Raw genomic sequence first — 21141 nt, 5'->3', positions numbered from 1 at the left:
TAACATATGCGCTATATACAGAGGTGCTTATATAATACACACAGACACATATAACATATGCAGAGGTGGCTTATATAATACACACAGACACATATAACAGTATGCAGCTATATACAGAGGTGCTTATATATTACACACAGACACATATAACATATGCACTTATACAGAGGTGCTTATATAATACACACAGACACATATAACGTATGCACTATATACAGAGGTGCTTATATAATACACACAGACACATATAACATATGCACTATATACAGAGGTGCTTATATAATACACACAGACACATATAACAGTATGCAGCTATATACAGAGGTGCTTATATATTACACACAGACACATATAACATATGCACTATATACAGAGGTGCTTATATAATACACACAGACACATATAACAGTATGCACTATATACAGAGGTGCTTATATAATACACACAGGACACATATAACATATGCACTATATACAGAGGTGCTTATATAATACACACAGACACATATAACATATGCACTATATACAGAGGTGTTCTAAGGTATAATACACACAGGACACATATAACATATGCCTATATACTGAGGTGCTTAAATAATACACACAGACACATATAACATATGCACTATATACAGAGGTGCTTATATAATACACACAGACACATATAACATATGCACTATATACAGAGGTGCTTATATAATACACACAGACACATATAACATATGCCTATATACAGAGGTGCTTAGATAATACACACAGACACATATAACATATGCACTATATACAGAGGTGCTTATATAATACACACAGACACATATAACAGTATGCACTATATACAGAGGTGCTTATATATACACACACTTACACTCAGAGGCTACATATACACACAGACACATATAACATATGCACTTTTATATACAGAGGTGCTTATATAATACACACAGACCACATATACTATGCGCTATATACAGAGGTGCTTATATATTACACACAGACACATATAACGTATGCACTATATACAGAGGTGCTTATATAATACACACAGACACATATTACTATGCAGCTATATACAGAGGTGCTTATATAATACACCAGACACATATAACATATGCGCTATATACAGAGGTGCCTTATATAATACAGCACAGACATCATATAACATATGCGCTATATACAGAGGTGCTTATATAATACACACAGACATCATATATCAGTATGCAGCCTATAATACAGAGGTGCTTATATAATACACACAGACACATATAACATATGCTACTATATACAGAGGCTGCTTATATAATACACACAGACACATATAACAGTATGCAGCTATATACAGAGGTGCTTATATAATACACACAGACACATAAAACAGTATGCCCTATATTACAGAGGTGCTTATATATTACACACAGACCACATATAACAGTATGCACTATATACAGAGGTGCTTATATATATATCTCACAGACCATATAACGTATGCAGCTAATACAGAGGAGCTTATATATTACACACAGACACATATAACATATTGCAGCTATATACAGAGGTGCTTAATAAATACAACACAGACACATATAACATATGCACTATATACAGAGGTGCTTATATAATACACACAGACACATATAACATATGCGCTATATACAGAGGTGCTTATATATTACACACAGACACATATAACATATGCACTATATACAGAGGTGCTTATATATTACACACAGACACATATAACATATGCACTATATACAGAGGTGCTTATATAATACACACAGACACATATAACATATGCACTATATACAGAGGTGCTTATATATTACACACAGACACATATAACATATGCACTATATACAGAGGTGCTTATATAATACACACAGACACACATAACATATGCACTATATACAGAGGTGCTTATATAATACACACAGACACATATAACGTATGCGCTATATACAGAGGTGCTTATATAATACACACAGACACATATAACATATGCGCTATATACAGAGGTGCTTATATAATACACACAGACACATATAACATATGCGCTATATACAGAGGTGCTTATATATTACACACAGACACATATAACATATGCACTATATACAGAGGTGCTTATATATTACACACAGACACATATAACATATGCGCTATATACAGAGGTGCTTATATATTACACACAGACACATATAACATATGCACTATATACAGAGGTGCTTATATATTACACACAGACACATATAACGTATGCGCTATACACAGAGGTGCTTATATAATACACACAGACACATATAACGTATGCGCTATATACAGAGGTGCTTATATATTACACACAGACACATATAACATATGCGCTATATACAGAGGTGCTTATATAATACACACAGACACATATAACGTATGCGCTATATACAGAGGTGCTTATATATTATACACAGACACATATAACATATGCACTATATACAGAGGTGCTTATATAATACACACAGACACATATAACGTATGCACTATATACAGAGGTGCTTATATAATACACACAGACACATATAACGTATGCACTATATACAGAGGTGCTTATATAATACACACAGACACATATAACGTATGCACTATATACAGAGGTGCTTATATAATACACACAGACACATATAACGTATGCACTATATACAGAGGTGCTTATATAATACACACAGACACATATAACGTATGCACTATATACAGAGGTGCTTATATAATACACACAGACACATATAACGTATGCACTATATACAGAGGTGCTTATATAACACACACAGACACATATAACGTATGCACTATATACAGAGGTGCTTATATAATACACACAGACACATATAACGTATGCGCTATATACAGAGGTGCTTATATAATACACACAGACACATATAACGTATGCGCTATATGCAGAGGTGCTTATATAATACACACAGACACATATAACATATGCGCTATATACAGAGGTGCTTATATAATACACACAGACACATATAACGTATGCGCTATATACAGAGGTGCTTATATAATACACACAGACACATATAACATATGCACTATATACAGAGGTGCTTATATAATACACACAGACACATATAACGTATGCACTATATACAGAGGTGCTTATATATTACACACAGACACATATAACGTATGCACTATATACAGAGGTGCTTATATAATACACACAGACACATATAACGTATGCACTATATACAGAGGTGCTTATATAATACACACAGACACATATAACATATGCACTATATACAGAGGTGCTTATATAATACACACAGACACATATAACGTATGCACTATATACAGAGGTGCTTATATATTATACACAGACACATATAACATATGCACTATATACAGAGGTGCTTATATAATACACACAGACACATATAACATATGCACTATATACAGAGGTGCTTATATAATACACACAGACACATATAACGTATGCGCTATATACAGAGGTGCTTATATAATACACACAGACACATATAACGTATGCGCTATATACAGAGGTGCTTATATAATACACACAGACACATATAACGTATGCACTATATACAGAGGTGCTTATATAATACACACAGACACATATAACGTATGCGCTATATACAGAGGTGCTTATATAATATACACAGACACATATAACGTATGCACTATATACAGAGGTGCTTATATAATACACACAGACACATATAACATATGCACTATATACAGAGGTGCTTATATATTACACACAGACACATATAACATATGCACTATATAGAGAGGTGCTTACATTTTACACGCAGACACTTATGTGCAATGCTACAAAAACACGTCTGCACAAAGGAAACTACACCTATGTCTACCATATCTTACCGTGGCACAGTACCGGCCACATCCAAGGTCATCCTTCTTCTGGAAATAAACAACAGAAAAATATTTTATCAACTGAAGATTTGTGGGAAAAACATCAAAGAAAACCACAACTCAATGGACACAGTATTTGTTTGATATGCAGACAGATTAATTTGGTTATGTTATTATTAATTGCAACTTCTATTAGCACTAAACTGTCCCAGCAGCCAGCATGCAGAGTAATGTTCTCTACAGATCTAAGACACATTTCCTAATTACCTTGCTGAATAAATAATAATTGCTTCAATTAAATGCTAACAATTGGTCTGTAAACAAGCTTGCGGTTGTCAGGGACAAGTGTGAGATGCAAAATCTGTGTTCGTCTTGGTACCATGATAAGCAAAGTGTACCTCTCATGCAGGTCAGGACTCAGGGCCCTATCCTTACAGCCAGCGGCAAGAACCCTGTGATGGAACTGAATGAGAAAAGGCGAGGTCTCAAGTACGAACTCATATCTGAAAGCGGAGGGAGTCATGATAAACGTTTTGTCATGGAGGTGAGTTCTCTGTTTAAAGAGCTGTTAAAGTTATTGTAAAGTTGAATGACTCCTTCAGTATTTTGCATATCGAGGACAATCCAGCTTCCTCCAATCATTGTGTGCCTCATGAGCTGGACGCAAAGGGGGCACACAGCAATTGGAGGAAGCCTGATTCGACACCAATCTGCTCAATACTGAAGGAGATGCAGGCAGAGAATCAGAGGTAAGTTTACAGTAACAAAAAGGTAAGTATTTTAAAAAAGAAGGGTAATTGTAAAGTTTAATGACTTAAAGTTCCCATGTTTTTAAGAGTATTTCTCTTGTTAAGTGTATCCAGTCCACGGATCATCCATTACTTGTGGGATATTCTCCTTCCCAACAGGAAGTTGCAAGAGGATCACCCACAGCAGAGCTGCTATATAGCTCCTCCCCTCACTGCCATATCCAGTCATTCTCTTGCAACTCTCAACAAAGATGGAGGTAGTAAGAGGAGAGTGGTGTATTATAGTTAGTTTTTTTTCTTCAATCAAAAGTTTATTATTTTTAAATGGTACCGGAGTGTACTGTTTATCTCAGGCAGTATTTGGAAGAAGAATCTGCCTGCATTTTCTATGATCTCAGCAGAAGTAACTAAGATCCTTTGCTGTTCTCACATATTCTGAGGAGTGAGGTAACTTCAGAGGGAGAATGGCGTGCAGGGTATCCTGCAATAAGGTATGTGCAGTTAACATTTTTCTAGGGATGGAATTTGCTAGAAAATGCTGCTGATACCGGATTAATGTAAGTTAAGCATAAATGCAGTGATTTAATAGCGACTGGTATCAGGCTTATTAACAGAGATACATACTCTTATAAAAGTGTAATATAAAACGTTTGCTGGCATGTTTAATCGTTTTTATATATGCTTGGTGATAAAACTTATTGGGGCCTAGTTTTTTTCCACATGGCTGGTTTGATTTTTGCCTAGAAACAGTTTCCTGAGGCTTTCCACTGTTGTAATATGAGTGGGAGGGGCCTATTTTATCGCTTTTCTGCGCAGCTAAAATTACAGACAGAGACATTCAGCTTCCCTCTGCATGATACAGGACATCTCTGAAGGGCTCAAAAGGCTTCAAAAGTCGTGTTTGATGAAGGTAACAGCCACAGTAGAGCTGTGGCAGTTGTGACTGGTTTTAAAAACGTTTTTGTCATTTGTTATTCCGTTTTTGGTATTAAGGGGTTAATCATCCATTTGCAAGTGGGTGCAATGCTCTGCTAACTTGTTACATACACTGTAAAAATTTCGTTAGTGTAACTGCCTTTTTTCACTGTTATTTCAAATTTTGACAAAATTTGTTTTTCTTAAAGGCGCAGTAACGTTTTTTATATTGCTTGTTAACTTGCTTTAAAGTGTTTTCCAAGCTTGCTAGTCTCATTGCTAGTCTGTACAAACATGTCTGACACAGAGGAAACTACTTGTTCATTATGTTTAAAAGCCATGGTGGAGCCCCATAGGAGAATGTGTACTAAATGTATTGATTTCACCTTAAACAGTAACGACCAGTCTTTATCTATAAAAGAATTGTCACCAGAGGGTTCTGTCGAGGGGGAAGTTATGCCGACTAACTCTCCCCACGTGTCGGACCCTTTGCCTCCCGCTCAAGGGACTCACGCTAATATGGCGCCAAGTACATCAGGGACGCCCATAGCGATTACTTTGCAGGACATGGCTGCGATCATGGATAATACCCTGTCAGCGGTATTAGCCAGATTGCCTGAATTAAGAGGCAAGCGTGATAGCTCTGGGGTTAGACGAGATACAGAGCGCGTAGATGCTGTAAGAGCCATGTCTGATACTGCGTCACAATATGCAGAACCTGAGGACGGAGAGCTTCAGTCTGTGGGTGACATCTCTGACTCGGGGAAACCTGATTCAGAGATTTCTAATTTTAAATTTAAGCTTGAGAACCTCTGTGTATTGCTTGGGGAGGTGTTAGCTGCTCTGAATGACTGTGACACAATTGCAGTGCCAGAGAAATTGTGTAGACTGGATAAATACTATGCAGTGCCGGTGTGTACTGATTTTTTTCCAATACCTAAAAGTTTTACAGAAATTATTAGTAAGGAGTGGGATAGACCCGGTGTGCCGTTTCCCCCCCCCCCTCCTATATTTAGAAAAATGTTTCCAATAGACGCCACTACACGGGACTTATGGCAGACGGTCCCTAAGGTGGAGGGAGCAGTTTCTATTTTAGCAAAGCGTACCACTATCCCGGTTGATTCAGATCCAATGGATAAAAAATTAGAGGGTTACCTTAAGAAAATGTTTATTCAACAAGGTTTTATTTTACAGCCCCTTGCATGCATTGCGCCTGTCACTGCTGCTGCGGCGTTCTTGTTTGAGGCCCTGGAAGAGGCCATCCATACAGCTCCATTGACTGAAATCATTGACAAGCTTAGAACACTTAAGCTAGCTAACTCATTTGTTTCTGATGCCATTGTTCATTTGACTAAACTAACGGCTAAGAATTCCGGATTCGCAAACCAGGCGCGTAGGGCGCTATGGCTTAAATCCTGGTCAGCTGACGTGACTTCAAAGTCTAAATTACTCAACATTCCTTTCAAGGGGCAGACCTTATTCGGGCCTGGTATGAAAGAAATTATTGCTGACATTACTGGAGGTAAGGGTCATACCCTTCCTCAGGACAGGGCCAAATCAAGGGCCAAACAGTCTAATTTTCGTGCCTTTCGAAATTTCAAGGCAGGTGCAGCATCAACTTCCTCTGCTTCAAAACAAGAGGGAACTTTTGCTCAATCCAAGCAGGCCTGGAAATCTAACCAGTCCTGGAACAAGGGCAAGCAGGCCAGAAAGCCTGCTGCTGCTGCCTCCAAGACAGCATGAAGGAACGGCCCCCTATCCGGCAACGGATTTAGTAGGGGGCAGACTTTCTCTCTTCGCCCAGGCGTGGGCAAGAGATGTTCAGGATCCCTGGGCGTTGGAGATCATATCTCAGGGATATCTTCTGGACTTCAAAGCTTCTCCTCCACAAGGGAGATTTCACCTTTCAAGATTATCTGCAAACCAGATAAAGAAAGAGGCATTCCTACGTGCAAGACCTCCTAGTAATGGGAGTGATCCATCCAGTTCCGCGGACGGAACAAGGACAGGGTTTTTATTCAAATCTGTTTGTGGTTCCCAAAAAAAGACCATCTTACCCATGATCCAAGAGGGTCAGTACATGACCACAGTGGACTTAAAGGATGCCTACCTTCACATTCCGATTCACAAGAATCATCATCGGTTCCTAAGGTTTGCCTTTCTAGACAGGCATTACCAATTTGTAGCTCTTCCCTTCGGGTTGGCTACAGCCTCAAGAATTTTTACAAAGGTTCTGGGCTCACTTCTGGTGGTTCTAAGACCGCGAGGCATAGCGGTGGCTCCTTATCTAGACGACATCCTGATACAGGCGTCAAGCTTTCAAATTGCCAAGTCTCATACAGAGATAGTTCTGTCATTTCTGAGGTCGCATGGGTGGAAAGTGAATGAAGAAAAGAGTTCTCTATCTCCTCTCACAAGGGTTTCCTTCCTAGGGACTCTTATAGATTCTGTAGAAATGAAAATTTACCTGACGGAGTCCAGGTTATCAAAACTTCTAAATGCTTGCCGTGTTCTTCACTCCATTCCGCGCCCTGCGGTTGCTCAGTGCATGGAAGTAATCGGCTTAATGGTAGCGGCGATGGACATAGTGCCATTTGCGCGCCTGCATCTCAGACCGCTGCAATTATGCATGCTCAGTCAGTGGAATGGGGATTACACAGATTTGTCCCCTCTACTAAATCTGGATCAGGAAACCAGAGATTCTCTTCTTTGGTGGTTATCTCGGGTCTACCTGTCCAAGGGTATGACCTTTCGCAGGCCAGATTGGACGATTGTAACAACAGATGCCAGCCTTCTAGGTTGGGGTGCAGTCTGGAACTCCCTGAAGGCTCAGGGTTCATGGACTCAGGAGGAGAAACTCCTCCCAATAAATATTTTGGAGTTAAGAGCAATATTCAATGCTCTTCTAGCTTGGCCTCAGTTAGCAACACTGAGGTTTCATCAGATTTCAGTCGGACTGTGGCTTACATCAACCATCAAGGGGGAACCAGGAGTTCCCTAGCGATGTCGGAAGTCTCCAAGATAATTCGCTGGGCAGAGACTCACTCTTGCCACCTATCAGCGATCCATATCCCGGGCGTAGAGAACTGGGAGGCGGATTTTCTAAGTCGTCAGACTTTTCATCCGGGGGAGTGGGAGCTCCATCCGGAGGTGTTTGCTCAATTGGTCCATCGTTGGGGAAAACCAGAACTGGATCTCATGGCGTCTCGCCAGAACGCCAAGCTTCCTTGTTAAGGATCCAGGTCCAGGGACCCAGAAGCGACGCTGATAGATGCTCTAGCAGCTCCTTGGTTCTTCAACCTGGCTTATGTGTTTCCACCGTTTCCTCTGCTCCCTCGACTGATTGCCAAAATCAGACAGGAGAGAGCATCGGTGATTCTGATAGCGCCTGCGTGGCCACGCAGGACCTGATATGCAGATCTGGTGGACATTTCATCCTTTCCACCATGGACTCTGCCTCTGAGACAAGACCTTCTAATACAAGGTCCTTTCAATCATCCGAATCTAATTTCTCTGAGACTGACTGCATGGAGATTGAACGCTTGATCCTATCAAAGCGTGGCTTCTCCGAGTCAGTCATTAATACCTTAATACAGGCACGAAAGCCTGTCACCAGGAAAATCGACCACAAGATATAGCGTAAATATCTTCATTGGTGTGAATCCAAGAATTACTCATGGAGTAGGGTTAGGATTCCTAGGATATTGTCCTTCCTCCAAGAGGGTTTGGACAAAGGATTATCAGCTAGTTCTTTAAAGGGACAGATTTCTGCTTTGTCTATTCTTTTTCACAGGCGTCTGGCAGAAGTTCCAGACGTTCAGGCATTTTGTCAGGCTTTAGTTAGAATTAAGCCTGTGTTTAAACCTGTTGCTCCTCCATGGAGCTTAAACTTGGTTCTTAAGGTTTTCCAAGGGGTTCCGTTTGAACCCCTTCATTCTATTGATGTCAAACTTCTATCATGGAAAGTTCTGTTTCTGATGGCTATTTCCTCGGCTCGAAGAGTCTCGGAGTTATCTGCCTTAAATTGTGATTCTCCTTATCTGATCTTTCATTCAGATAAAGTAGTTCTGCGTACAAAACCTGGGTTTTTACCCAAGGTGGTTTCTAACAAGAATATCAATCAAGAGATTGTTGTTCCATCATTGTGTCCTAATCCTTCTTCAAAGAAGGAACGTCTTTTGCATAATCTAGATGTAGTCCGTGCCTTGAAGTTTTACTTACAGGCTACTAAAGATTTTCATCAAACATCTAACCTGTTTGTTGTTTACTCTGGACAGAGGAGAGGTCAAAAGGCCTCGGCAACCTATCTTTCTTTTTGGCTACGGAGTATAATCCGTTTAGCCTATGAGACTGCTGGACAGCAGCCTCCTGAAAGGATTACAGCTCATTCTACTAGAGCTGTGGCTTCCACCTGGGCCTTTAAAAATGAGGCTTCTGTTGAACAGATTTGCAAAGCTGCGACTTGGTCTTCACTTCATACCTTTTCAAAATTTTACAAATTTGATACTTTTGCTTCTTCGGAGGCTGTTTTTGGGAGAAAGGTTCTACAGGCAGTGGTTCCTTCCGTTTAGGTTCCTGCCTTGTCCCTCCCATCATCCGTGTACTTTAGCTTTGGTATTGGTATCCCACAAGTAATGGATGATCCGTGGACTGGATACACTTAACAAGAGAAAACATAATTTATGCTTACCTGATAAATTTATTTCTCTTGTAGTGTATCCAGTCCACGGCCCGCCCTGTCCTTTTAAGGCAGGTCTAAATTTTAATTAAACTACAGTCACCACTGCACCCTATGGTTTCTCCTTTCTCGTCTTGTTTCGGTCGAATGACTGGATATGGCAGTGAGGGGAGGAGTTATATAGCAGCTCTGCTGTGGGTGATCCTCTTGCAACTTCCTGTTGGGAAGGAGAATATCCCACAAGTAATGGATGATCCGTGGACTGGATACACTACAAGAGAAATAAATTTATCAGGTAAGCATAAATTATGTTTTTTAATACTGGCCTTTAAAGCGACACTAAACCAATATTTTTTCTTTCATGATTCAGATAGAGCAGCAATTTTAAGCAACTTTCTAATTTACTCCTATTATCAATTTTTCTTTGTTCTCTTGCTATCTTTATTTAAAAAGCAGGGATGTGATGCATAGGTGCTGGCCCATTTTTGGTTGATAACCTGGGTTATGCTTGCTTATTGGTGGGTAAATGTAATCCTCCAATAAGCAAGCACTATCCATGGTGCTGAACCTAAAATGGGCTGGCTGCTAAGATTTACATTCCTGCTTTTAAAATAAAGAGAACGAAGAAAAACTGCTAATAGGAGTAAATTATAAAGTTGCTTAAAATGTCATGCTCTATCTGAATCATGAAAGAAAAAATCTGGGCTCAGTGTCCCTTTACGTCATTCAACTTTCGCTTTAAATATTTTTTTTCTTCTTCTGAGCTGCTAAGTTACGTATAGTTTCATTTTTATACACAATATAATTGTTATATAACCATTTAAACCTGTTATTTCAGGGTTTCCCTTTTCTTTTTCAAGATACAATGAGTCCACGGATTTCATCCTTACTTGTGGGATATTCACCTCCTGGTCAGCAGGAGGTGGCAAAGAGCACCACAGCAGAGCTGTATAAATAGCTCCTCCCTTCCCTCCCAACCCAGTCATTCTCTTTGCCTGTGTTAGTGATAGGAGATGGCAAAGTGAGGTGTTAGTAAAGATTCTTCAATCAAGTGTTTATTATTTTTTAAAGTGGTGCCACTAAGTGCTACTTTGTGCTGGGGTGTAGCCTAGACCAGATCAGTCTCTTCAGTTAAAAGTGAAGCATTTGGTGGCTTTAGAGCAATAGGAACTGGTGGGACATAATTCTCACTGCGCCTCCTATACATATTTGCTGCCCTAATATAGATAGCCTAAGCACTTTTAACTCAGGCTGATCTTTGTCCACAGGGCTATGGGAGGTAGAGGACCTCTGAAAACCTGCTGGACTGCCATGCTGTCGCACAGCGTTTGAGGTAAGTGCAAACTTTTTATTTCTGGGGACATAAAAAACTTTTCTCAGAAGGAAGTGAGCACTATATTATCTCTTATCACATGCAAGGGCTAAGATCGAGTATGGGCTCCTTATTGTGGTAATACAGATGGCTGGAATTAGTGTCATTTTCCTCCCGGCGGTTTTAACATTAAATATGCCGACCGGAGATGGTTAACCGTTTCACATGTCCAGGGTATTGTGACTACTATCTAATTGTCCTGCTTATAACAGTTCCTGTTTGAACAGGGAAGCTAAGCAGGTTTATGTCTGGCCAGTATTTGAATGTGCTGACACTAGTGGAAGTCTGTGTTATTTTCCTCCCGGCGGTTTTAACATAGGTTATACCGACCAGGAGACGGCTAACTTTTATTTTTGGGCTGTTTGTCATGCAGTAGCATACTTGGCTACTCTTTTAAGTCCTTCGTTTTATCCCCGGTGCCAGATCCATAAGATATTAATGGCGACTGGGAGATTGATGTCGGAACGTCCACGATGGGCGGAGTTTTCTTCCCGCCATTTTTTCTGCACCCTCTCCTCCATCTGTAGCCGCAGTTCAGTCAGCGTGCTAGGAGCTGGAGTACTGTCACGCCCACGAGGGGCGGAGCTCTAGGAGCATTTGTCAGCTGCGCTCGATACCTCCATTAAGATATCGGAAGGTAGAGCGTGTACGCAGCTATGTAGTACTCAGGGCAGGACCTGTAAACATCAGGGGGGCAGACATGTTTAAAGTTATTGATGACTTTTCTGTTAATTTAGTCACTGTGACATCTCCAGCACAATAGCTGCAGTTCAGTAGGTCCAGGACTGTTTGAATTATGTGTCCGTTGTAAAGCACACAATAAACACAATTCCTCAATGTGGTGTTTCCACTTTATGAGAGTCCTTATTGTATAAATTTCAGTTGTTTGGGCCAGTTATCCTTTGTGATAGGATTCTACAAAAGCACACTAAACATAATGTTGGTTTAACATTTAAAGAAACAGTACTGTTTTTTAGGTGTCCAATTCTTTATTGTTTATCCTCTTTATAAAAGCTATGGCTGTAAAGAGTCTGGTGACACCGGCCACTCCATGCCACAATTTTCTGCTTTAGTGTCCAGAATAATTTTATGAGCCACAGGCAGTGCTCTGCGGTTCTTGGCAAGGACATTGTTTTTCTTTGAAGTTCTTAGCGATGTCCATTTTCAACAATATTATTATTATTTTTATTGGATTGTTCTGCACAACAGAAATAAGTTGTTCCTTTAAAATTTAAAGAGACTGTAACATTTTTTCTGTGTAAATTTTATTACACGAATTGAGGCTGGTTATTTGTTTATTCATCCTTTGTGACGTAGGATGGTACAAAGACATACAAAATGGAGTTACTTTCAGATTTAAAGAGACAGTAACGGTATTGTTTTCCTATGTGAAGATTTTATTACTTGAAATTTATTTTCTCTGTTTGAGTTTACTCCCTCTATGGCGATTGCTGTTTGGGAGTCTGTTAGCATTGGGCACATATTTTTCCTATAGTTTTCAGTCGAAATTATATGGCCCACATGCAGTGCCCTGCGTTTCTTCACACTCTATTCTTTACTTTTCTGCAAGGGACAAGCATTTGCTGTGATTTGTCTATGTTTTCAAGACTGTTTCCCGTAGCCAACTCAGCTAAGGAGACTGGACGTCGTTCCTTGAGGGGAAGAAGTAGTTGCTATCACTACGAGAAGTTCTGTACCCTTAGCGGATAGACCTATGGATGGATCATACACCAGGAAACCATCTGTGTATTTTGCTACTGTCGCTAGTGCGATGGTATATTGTATTGATGTGTTAACTGAGGCTTTAGTCAGTAGCTTCCATGGATGAAATCCATGATTGGATAATTCGTTTATTTCAATTTCTCCTTGCCAGTTTTCAAGCTGGGAGCTCAGTTGTTTCTCTTCCGGCTCTTGGGATTTTATGGTTAGAGCCTTGTTTTCTGGATATATGTTCTAAACCTAAGATTTTGGTTTCCTGACCAGGAGTCATCTTTGATTGGACCTGGCTTAACGACTATTTAAAAAAAAAAAAAATTAAATACGGAAACGACAGACTGCTGTTGACTCACAGACAGCATGTTGTCCATGTTCCGATCCGGAATTAAAGGATCTTGTAGGGGGCTGACTCTCCGTTTTTTTGCTCAAATGTTTTCCTCTCAGAGGCAGTTTCTGTTTTCAAACTTGTCTGAAGATCAGATGAGAGGAGGGGCGTCTTTACACTGCGTAGGAGACCTCTCAGACCTGGAGTGATTGTTCCAGTTCTAATACTGGTACAGATTCTGGGGTTTCTGATCGGGTTGTGGAAATTTTTATTTTGTTCCCTTCCTCCTTTACTCCTTGAGGGTCAATTTATGACGACGGTGGATTCTAGCATAAGTGCTTTCATGTGCTGTTCTCGAGAATAGTCTCAAGTTTTAGGGTTTGCTTTTCCTGTCAAACTCTTCCTGTTCATGGTCCTTCAGTCTTACCATAGTTCCAAGTTCTTACGGAGACTCTGGGATTACTCTTGGCGGCACTTCAGTTACGGGACTTAACAATGGCGTCCTAGCTGACGGATATCCTGGTTCCAGCGTTGTTCTTGCAGCAAGCAGGGTTTACACAGATGTGGTGTTATGCTTCCCGTGATCTCACGGGTGGAAGGTGTATTTGGGAAAGTGTTCCTTAGTCCCAAGCACTTGGGTAGTTTTCTTAGGATCATGATTAATTCCATATCAATGAAAAATTTTCTGACTGTGGTCAGGAAATGAAGTCCTCTCAATTTGAGCCTAGTCCTTCAGTCCACTTCTCAGCCTTCAGTGGTTTAGTACATAGGAGTCTTAGGACTGATGGTGATGGCAACAGACGATAGCCGGGCAGATAACTCGGCATGCGCTGCGGCTGACCTCTGTAACATCCCATGGGTTGCAGGTTCAATCTCCGGTGAGGTCTACCCTACCTTTCATTCTTCTGAGGTTGATCAACTGAGCAGTGTCTTGTTTTCCTTTCACTTCTGTTTGTTAGTTTTACTTCAGGCCTATGTAGTTAAGCATACTCAGGCACTGGAATGGGGACTATGCGGATTTGTCTCCTCTATTTTTCTCTGGATCACTTATTCAGGGGAACATGATTTAGCAGAGTATGGACTCAGGCGGAGTCTGTTCTTTTTATAAGGCTTCCTGGATCCTAGAGTGCGCTCAAGGCTCTGCTGATCTGGCCTCAGTAAACTTCGGTCCGGTTTTCATCCTTTTTTTCAGACGGACAATATGTCAGCGATACGGAGGAACGAGGTGTTCCTTAACCATGGCTGAGGTGGAAAATATTATATAGTGGATGGAGACTCATTCTTGCTATCTGTCAGCGTTCCATGTCCCACGGGTGGACACTTGGGAAACGGATTTTCTGACATAGACAGGTTTTTTCTTCTGGGAGAGTGGAGAACTCCATCCGGGAGTTTTCTCCAACCTGAATTTCAAATGGAGTCGGCTTGATTGGATCTCATGGCCTCTTGTTAGAATGCCAGGTTTCTGGAATACGGGTCCAAGTCCTGGGTCCAGTCTGAGCTGTTAGTTACATTGGCAGTTCCTTGGTCCTTCAGTCTAGTATATCTATTTTCCCCGTTTGCGCTTCTTTTCCGAATACTTGTTCGAATCACATGGGAAAGGGCATCAGTGAGCTTCATCGCTTCTGCGTTGCCTTGCATGATTTAGTATGCCGTTATGGTATACATGCAATCCCTGTCACCTTGGAAGCTTCCATTGAGGATGGATCTTTTCATTCAGAAACCTTTTCTTCTCCCGAAGCTGGTTTCTCTGCGACTGACTGCTTGGGGTTGGAACGCTTAATCTTATCCAAGCGGGGGTTCTTTGATTCGGTCATAGATACCTTAATTCAGGCACGTAAGCCTGTAACTGGAACGATTTGCCATAAGTTATGGCGAATATATCTTTATTGGTGTAACTTCATAGGATACTCATGGAGTGGCATTAGGATTCATGAGATTTGGTCTTTTCTCCAAGTAGGTTTGGAGAGGGGTTTCTCAGCAAGTTCCCTAAAGGGGCAGATTTCTGCTTTATCTTTTTGTTGCACATGTGTCTGGCAGATGTACCAGATGTTCATTCTTTTGTCAGGCTTTGACAATTCCGAATGCTCCTCTTTGGAGTTTGAGTTTCGTTTTTATAGTTCTTCGAGGGGTTCCGTTTGAACCTATGCATTCCATAGATATTCAGTTTTTATCTTGGAAGGTTTTGTTTCTTGTTGACATTCTTCTGCTAGAAGAGTGTAAGTTTTTGGCATTGCCTTATTTTTCATGGATAAGGTGGTTTTCCGTTCTGCACTGGTTTTCTTCCTAAAGTTGTGTCGGACAGGAACGTTGATCAGGGGATTGTTGTTCCTTCTTTGTGTCCTATTCCTTCTTTCAGAGGGAACGCCTGCTACACGGTTTGGACGTGGTCCGTGCTTTTAAGTCTACTTACAAGCGACTAAGGATTTTTGTCACTCATCTTTTTTGTTTCTGATTTTTTCAGGGAAATGTAGGGTTCAGAAAGCTACGGCTACCTCCCTTTCTTTTTGGCTGATGGGTGTCATCAGGTTTGCAATGAGACTGCTGGACAGCAGCCTCCCGAATGAATTCCGGCTCTTCACTGGGGCTGTTTTCTTCCTCATGGGCATTCCAAAATGTTGCTTCTGTTGCACAGATTTGCAAGGCTGCAACTTGTTTTTCTCTTCACATTTTTTCTAAATTTTTCAAATGTGTTGCCTTTGCTTCGGCTGAGGCTGTTTTTGGGAGTAAGGTTTTTCAAGCAGTGGTGCCTTCCGTTTGGGTTCCCTGTCTTGTCCCTCCCGTTTCATCCGTGTACTATAGCTTTGGTATTGTATCCCACAAGTAAGGATGAAATCCGTGGACTCATCGTATCTTGAAAAAGAAAAGGAAATTTATGCTTACCTGATAAATGTATTTATTTTTTGATATGATGAGTCCACGGCCCGCCCTGTTCTAGTAAGACAGGTTGTTAAATTTTTGTTCAAACTTCAGACACCTCTGCACCTTGGCTTTTCCTTTCTCTTCCTAACTTCGGTCGAATGACTGGGTTGGGAGGGAAGGGAGGAGCTATTTATACAGCTCTGCTGTGGTGCTCTTTGCCTCCTCCTGCTGACCAGGAGGTGAATATCCCACAAGTAAGGATGAAATCCGTGGACTCATTGTATCGAAAAATAAATAAATTTATCAGGTAAGCATAAATTTCCTTTTTAAACATTTTGTTTATTATGAAATGATCAAAATAATTTGTTTTTTTTACAGGTGGAGGTAGACTCTCAGAAGTTCAGGGGTGCAGGTCCAAACAAAAAGGTGGCAAAAGCCAGCGCCGCTTTGGCAGCTCTGGAAAAGCTCTTTTCTGGGCCTAACGCAGCAAACAACAAGAAAAAAAAAATAATTTCCCAGGTACAAGATGTGTACTATTTCCTACTATCTACGTATATTAACTGTCTTCTGTCTGTCCAGCTTTCTGTCTCCCTGTCTGTATATTTCATTATCTGTCTTTATTGTGGTCATCTATTTTGTCTCTTTCTCTTTTATGTTTGTCTGTCGAAATTAAGTACATAATCTGAGCAGGGCATATAGGTCTCACAAATAATGGTCTCAAAGTAACATGGGCCAAAATTTGTTCCTAGAAGCCAGTACACCCTTTATGCCAGGTCTTTTTGGCATATACTGTCAGGGTAATTAGTCAGTTAGCTCTGGATATTAAAGCCTCTTTTCATCCCTCTTTCCTTTTAAGTTCATCGTGTTAAAACGGTACTGAAATCTCACGTAGAGTAATTAATGCTTGTTATTGAAAGGAACAATCCATTAAACAAAAGAGGAGACATAATGGCTAAGTATACAATTCACACAAAGAGAATGGATGCTTATATAGTTTAGGAAATCCATCGTGTTTGAGCCTAAAGATATCAAAAAGATCAGCGAAGGAGATGAAATAAAATCAACTTTTAAAAAGGACAACCATTCATGAATGTCACCTTATTCGGATGTGAGTCAACATCCAGGTGTATAGCAAGTATCAGTATTTTGTTGGGTATATAGCGGATCTTTTTTTCTGGGGGTTAAAAAAATGTGTCTTTCTTCTACTAGATATGACGAGTCCACAAATTCATCCTTACTTGTGGGATATTATCCTCCTGCTAACAGGAAGTGGCAAAGAGCACCACAGCAGAGCTGCTATATAGCTCTTCCCTTCTCTCCACCGCCAGTCATTCTCTTTGCCTATACTAAGTAATAGGAAGAGGTAAAGTGAAAGAGGTGATAAAATGTTAGTTTTTATTTTCTTCAAGCAAGACTTTTTTATTTTAAATGGCACCAGTGAGTGCTATTTTTTCTCAGGCAGCAGATGGATGAAGATTTCTGCCTGGAGACTGATGATCTTAGCAGTTGTCAGTAAGATCCAGAGGAGTTCCCACAGAATGGCTGAGGAGTACTTGAGAAGCTTCAGTGTGGGGAACGTTTTTCATGCTACAAGCATTGAGGTATGTTCAGTCATTTTTTTCTGGAGAGACTGTGGTATTTCAGAACTGGCTGACATTGTTCCCATAAGGGAAGGGGTAAGCAGTAATCCTACATGTAATAGAAGGGGGTATTACTGGAACCTGTATGTTATGGGCTGAAAATTGGTTGACACTGGTAACATAATATTTTTGAGACAAAACGGTTTTATGCTTAGAGGGCAACATAACGTTTTTATGAGCAAACGTTTTTATGTTTGATGGCACTGGAGGGTTTCACATGGCTTACAATATTAGATTGGGTATATGAAAAACCCACATGGCTAGGTTCTAGACCGCTTTACAGCGGTTTTTACTAGGCAGAGAGACATCGATATAGATGGGCGGGGCCTGTTTTTGCACCTCAGATGCGCAGTTGAAATTCCTATGCAAGCAGCAAGCTCCAGCTCCGGTGGGCCTAAACTGAAGATTTAGCCTAAACGAAGTGATAGAGTGACTTAACAGACCCCTGAGGGCGGGTAGGCGCCACAGCAGAGCTGTGGCGAGGTGCAGTGGGTTGCTATCTTAAATTCATAACGTTTTTGAGTAACGTTTTTTTCCATTAAGGGTTAAGCATTTTTTACTTGTGGTGCAATCTTAGATGGCAAGATAAGACACATATATACTAAAATTGTGATAATTATAACATTTTAGAGCAGTTTTGGAAAAATTGTACGCTTTTTTACTCTTAAAGGCGCAGTACCGTTTTTCAGATTGTTGTTTTTTTTCACTAAATAAAGTGTTTTCAAGACTATTTGTGGTTATTACTAGTCTGTTTCAACATGTCTGACATGTTGAAAGTCAATGTTCTATGTGTTTAGAAGCCATTGTGGAACCCCCACTTAAAATGTGTCCCTCATGTACTGAAAGGGCCTTACATTGCAAAGAACATATTTTAGGTGATAAAAGTATGTCTAAGGATGATTCTCAGTCTGAAGAGAATAAGGTTATGCCATCCAATTCTCCCCAAGTGTCACAACCTCTAACACCCGCTCAGGCGACGCCTAGTATTTCTAGTGCGTCTAATTCTTTTACCCTGCAAGATATGGCTGCAGTTATGTCTACTACTCTTACAGAGGTATTATCTAAACTGCCAGGTTTACAGGGTAAGCGCAGCAGGTCAGGTATTAGAGTAAATACTGAGCCCTCTAATGCTTTATTGGCCATCTCCGATGTACCCTCACAGTGTTCTGATTTGGGGGTGGGGGATTTGCTGTCTGAGGGAGAGCTTTCAGACTAAGGATAGATGTTCCCTCAAACAGACTCAGATGTGACAGCCTTTAAGTTTAAGCTTGAACACCTCCGCTTGTTACTCCGGGAGGTTTTAGCAACTCTGGATGATTGTGACCCTATTGTAATCCCACCAGAGAAATTGTGTAAAATGGATAAATATCTAGAGGTCCCTACTTACACTAATGTTTTTCCAGTCCCTAGAAGGATTTCGGACATTGTTACTAAGAAATGGGATAGACCAGGCATTCCGTTCTCTCCCCCTCCTACTTTTAAGAAAATGTTTCCCATATCTGACACCATTCGGGATTTCTGGCAGACGGTCCCTAAGGTGGAGGGAGCTATTTCTACCCTGGCTAAGCGTACAACTATTCCTATTGAGGACAGTTGTGCTTTCAAAGATCCTATGGATAAAAAATTAGAGGGTCTTTTAAAGAAATTGTTTATTCATCAGGGTTTTCTTCTACAACCTATAGCGTGCATCGTTCCAGTAACTACTGCAGCAGCTTTTTGGTTTGAGGCTCTAGAGGAGTCTCTTAAGGTTGAGACCCCATTAGATGATATTTTGGATAGAATTAAGGCTCTCAAGCTAGCTAATTCTTTTATTACCGATGCCGCTTTTCAAATGGCTAAATTAGCGGCAAAGAATGCAGGCTATGCCATTTTAGCGTGTAGAGTGTTATGGCTTAAGTCTTGATCTGCTGATGTGTCATCAAAATCAAAACTTTTAGCTATTCCTTTTAAAGGTAAGACCCTATTCGAGCCTGAACTAAAGGAGATAATCTCCGACATTACTGGAGGTAAAGGTCATGCCCTTTCTCAGGACAAGACGGTTAAAATGAGGGCCAAACAAAATAATTTTCGTTCCTTTCGAAACTTTAAAGGTGGACCCTCTACTTCCTCCTCCGCCACAAAGCAGGGGGGGAATTTTGCACAATCCAAGTCAGTCTGGAGACCTAACCAGACCTGGAATAAAGGTAAACAGGCCAAGAAGCACGCTGCTGCTACCAAGACAGCATGAAGGGGCAGCCCCCGATCCGGGACCGGATCTAGTAGGGCGCAGACTTTCTCTTTTCGCCCAGGCTTGGACAAGGGACGTTCAGGATCCCTGGGCATTAGAAAACGTGACCCAGGGGTATCTACTAGAATTCAAGGATTTTTTCCCAAGAGGGAGATTTCATGTTTCACGTTTGTCTGTAGATCAGACAAAAAGAGAGGCGTTCTTACGCTGTGTAGAAGACCTATATACAATGGGTGTAATCTGCCCAGTTCCAAAACTAGAACAGGGGCAGGGGTTTTACTCAAATCTGTTCGTGGTTCCCAAAAAAGAGGGAACCTTCAGACCGATTTTAGATTTCAAATGCCTAAACAAATTTCTCAGAGTCCCATCGTTCAAGATGGAGACCATTCAAACTATTTTACCAATGATCCAGGAGGGTCAATACATGACCACCGTGGACTTAAAGGATGCGTATCTTCACATTCCTATCCACAGAGATCATCACCAGTTTCTCAGGTTCGCCTTCCTGGACAAACACTACCAGTTTGTGGCCCTCCCTTTCAGGTTGGCCACAGCTCCCAGAATCTTCACAAAGGTGCTAGGGTCCCTTCTGGCGGTTCTAAGGCCGCGGGGCATAGCAGTGGCGCCCTATCTGGACGATATTTTGATTCAGGCGTCAAGTTACCAACTAGCCAAATCTCACACGGACATCGTGTTGGCTTTTTTAAGAACTCACGGGTGGAAGGTGAATATACAAAAGAGTTCACTAGTTCCACTGACAAGAGTTCCATTCCTAGGAACTC

At 40.8% G+C, this 21141-nt stretch overlaps 1 protein-coding gene across 1 annotated transcript in view; it reads left to right on the top strand.

Moving 5' to 3' along the window:
* The window catches only part of STRBP (spermatid perinuclear RNA binding protein), a 177255-nt gene that overhangs the window by 104620 nt on the left and 51494 nt on the right, over positions 1-21141 (top strand). Inside the window, exons 6-7 of the mRNA XM_053695491.1 lie at positions 4288-4422; positions 16871-17011. Coding sequence (XP_053551466.1) covers positions 4288-4422; positions 16871-17011 — 276 coding nt within the window. The remainder of the gene's footprint in view (positions 1-4287; positions 4423-16870; positions 17012-21141) is intronic.

The sequence above is a fragment of the Bombina bombina genome, chromosome 12 (assembly GCF_027579735.1).
Source record: "Bombina bombina isolate aBomBom1 chromosome 12, aBomBom1.pri, whole genome shotgun sequence".
NCBI lineage: Eukaryota > Metazoa > Chordata > Amphibia > Anura > Bombinatoridae > Bombina > Bombina bombina.
This window is presented reverse-complemented; position numbering and strand designations above follow the sequence as displayed.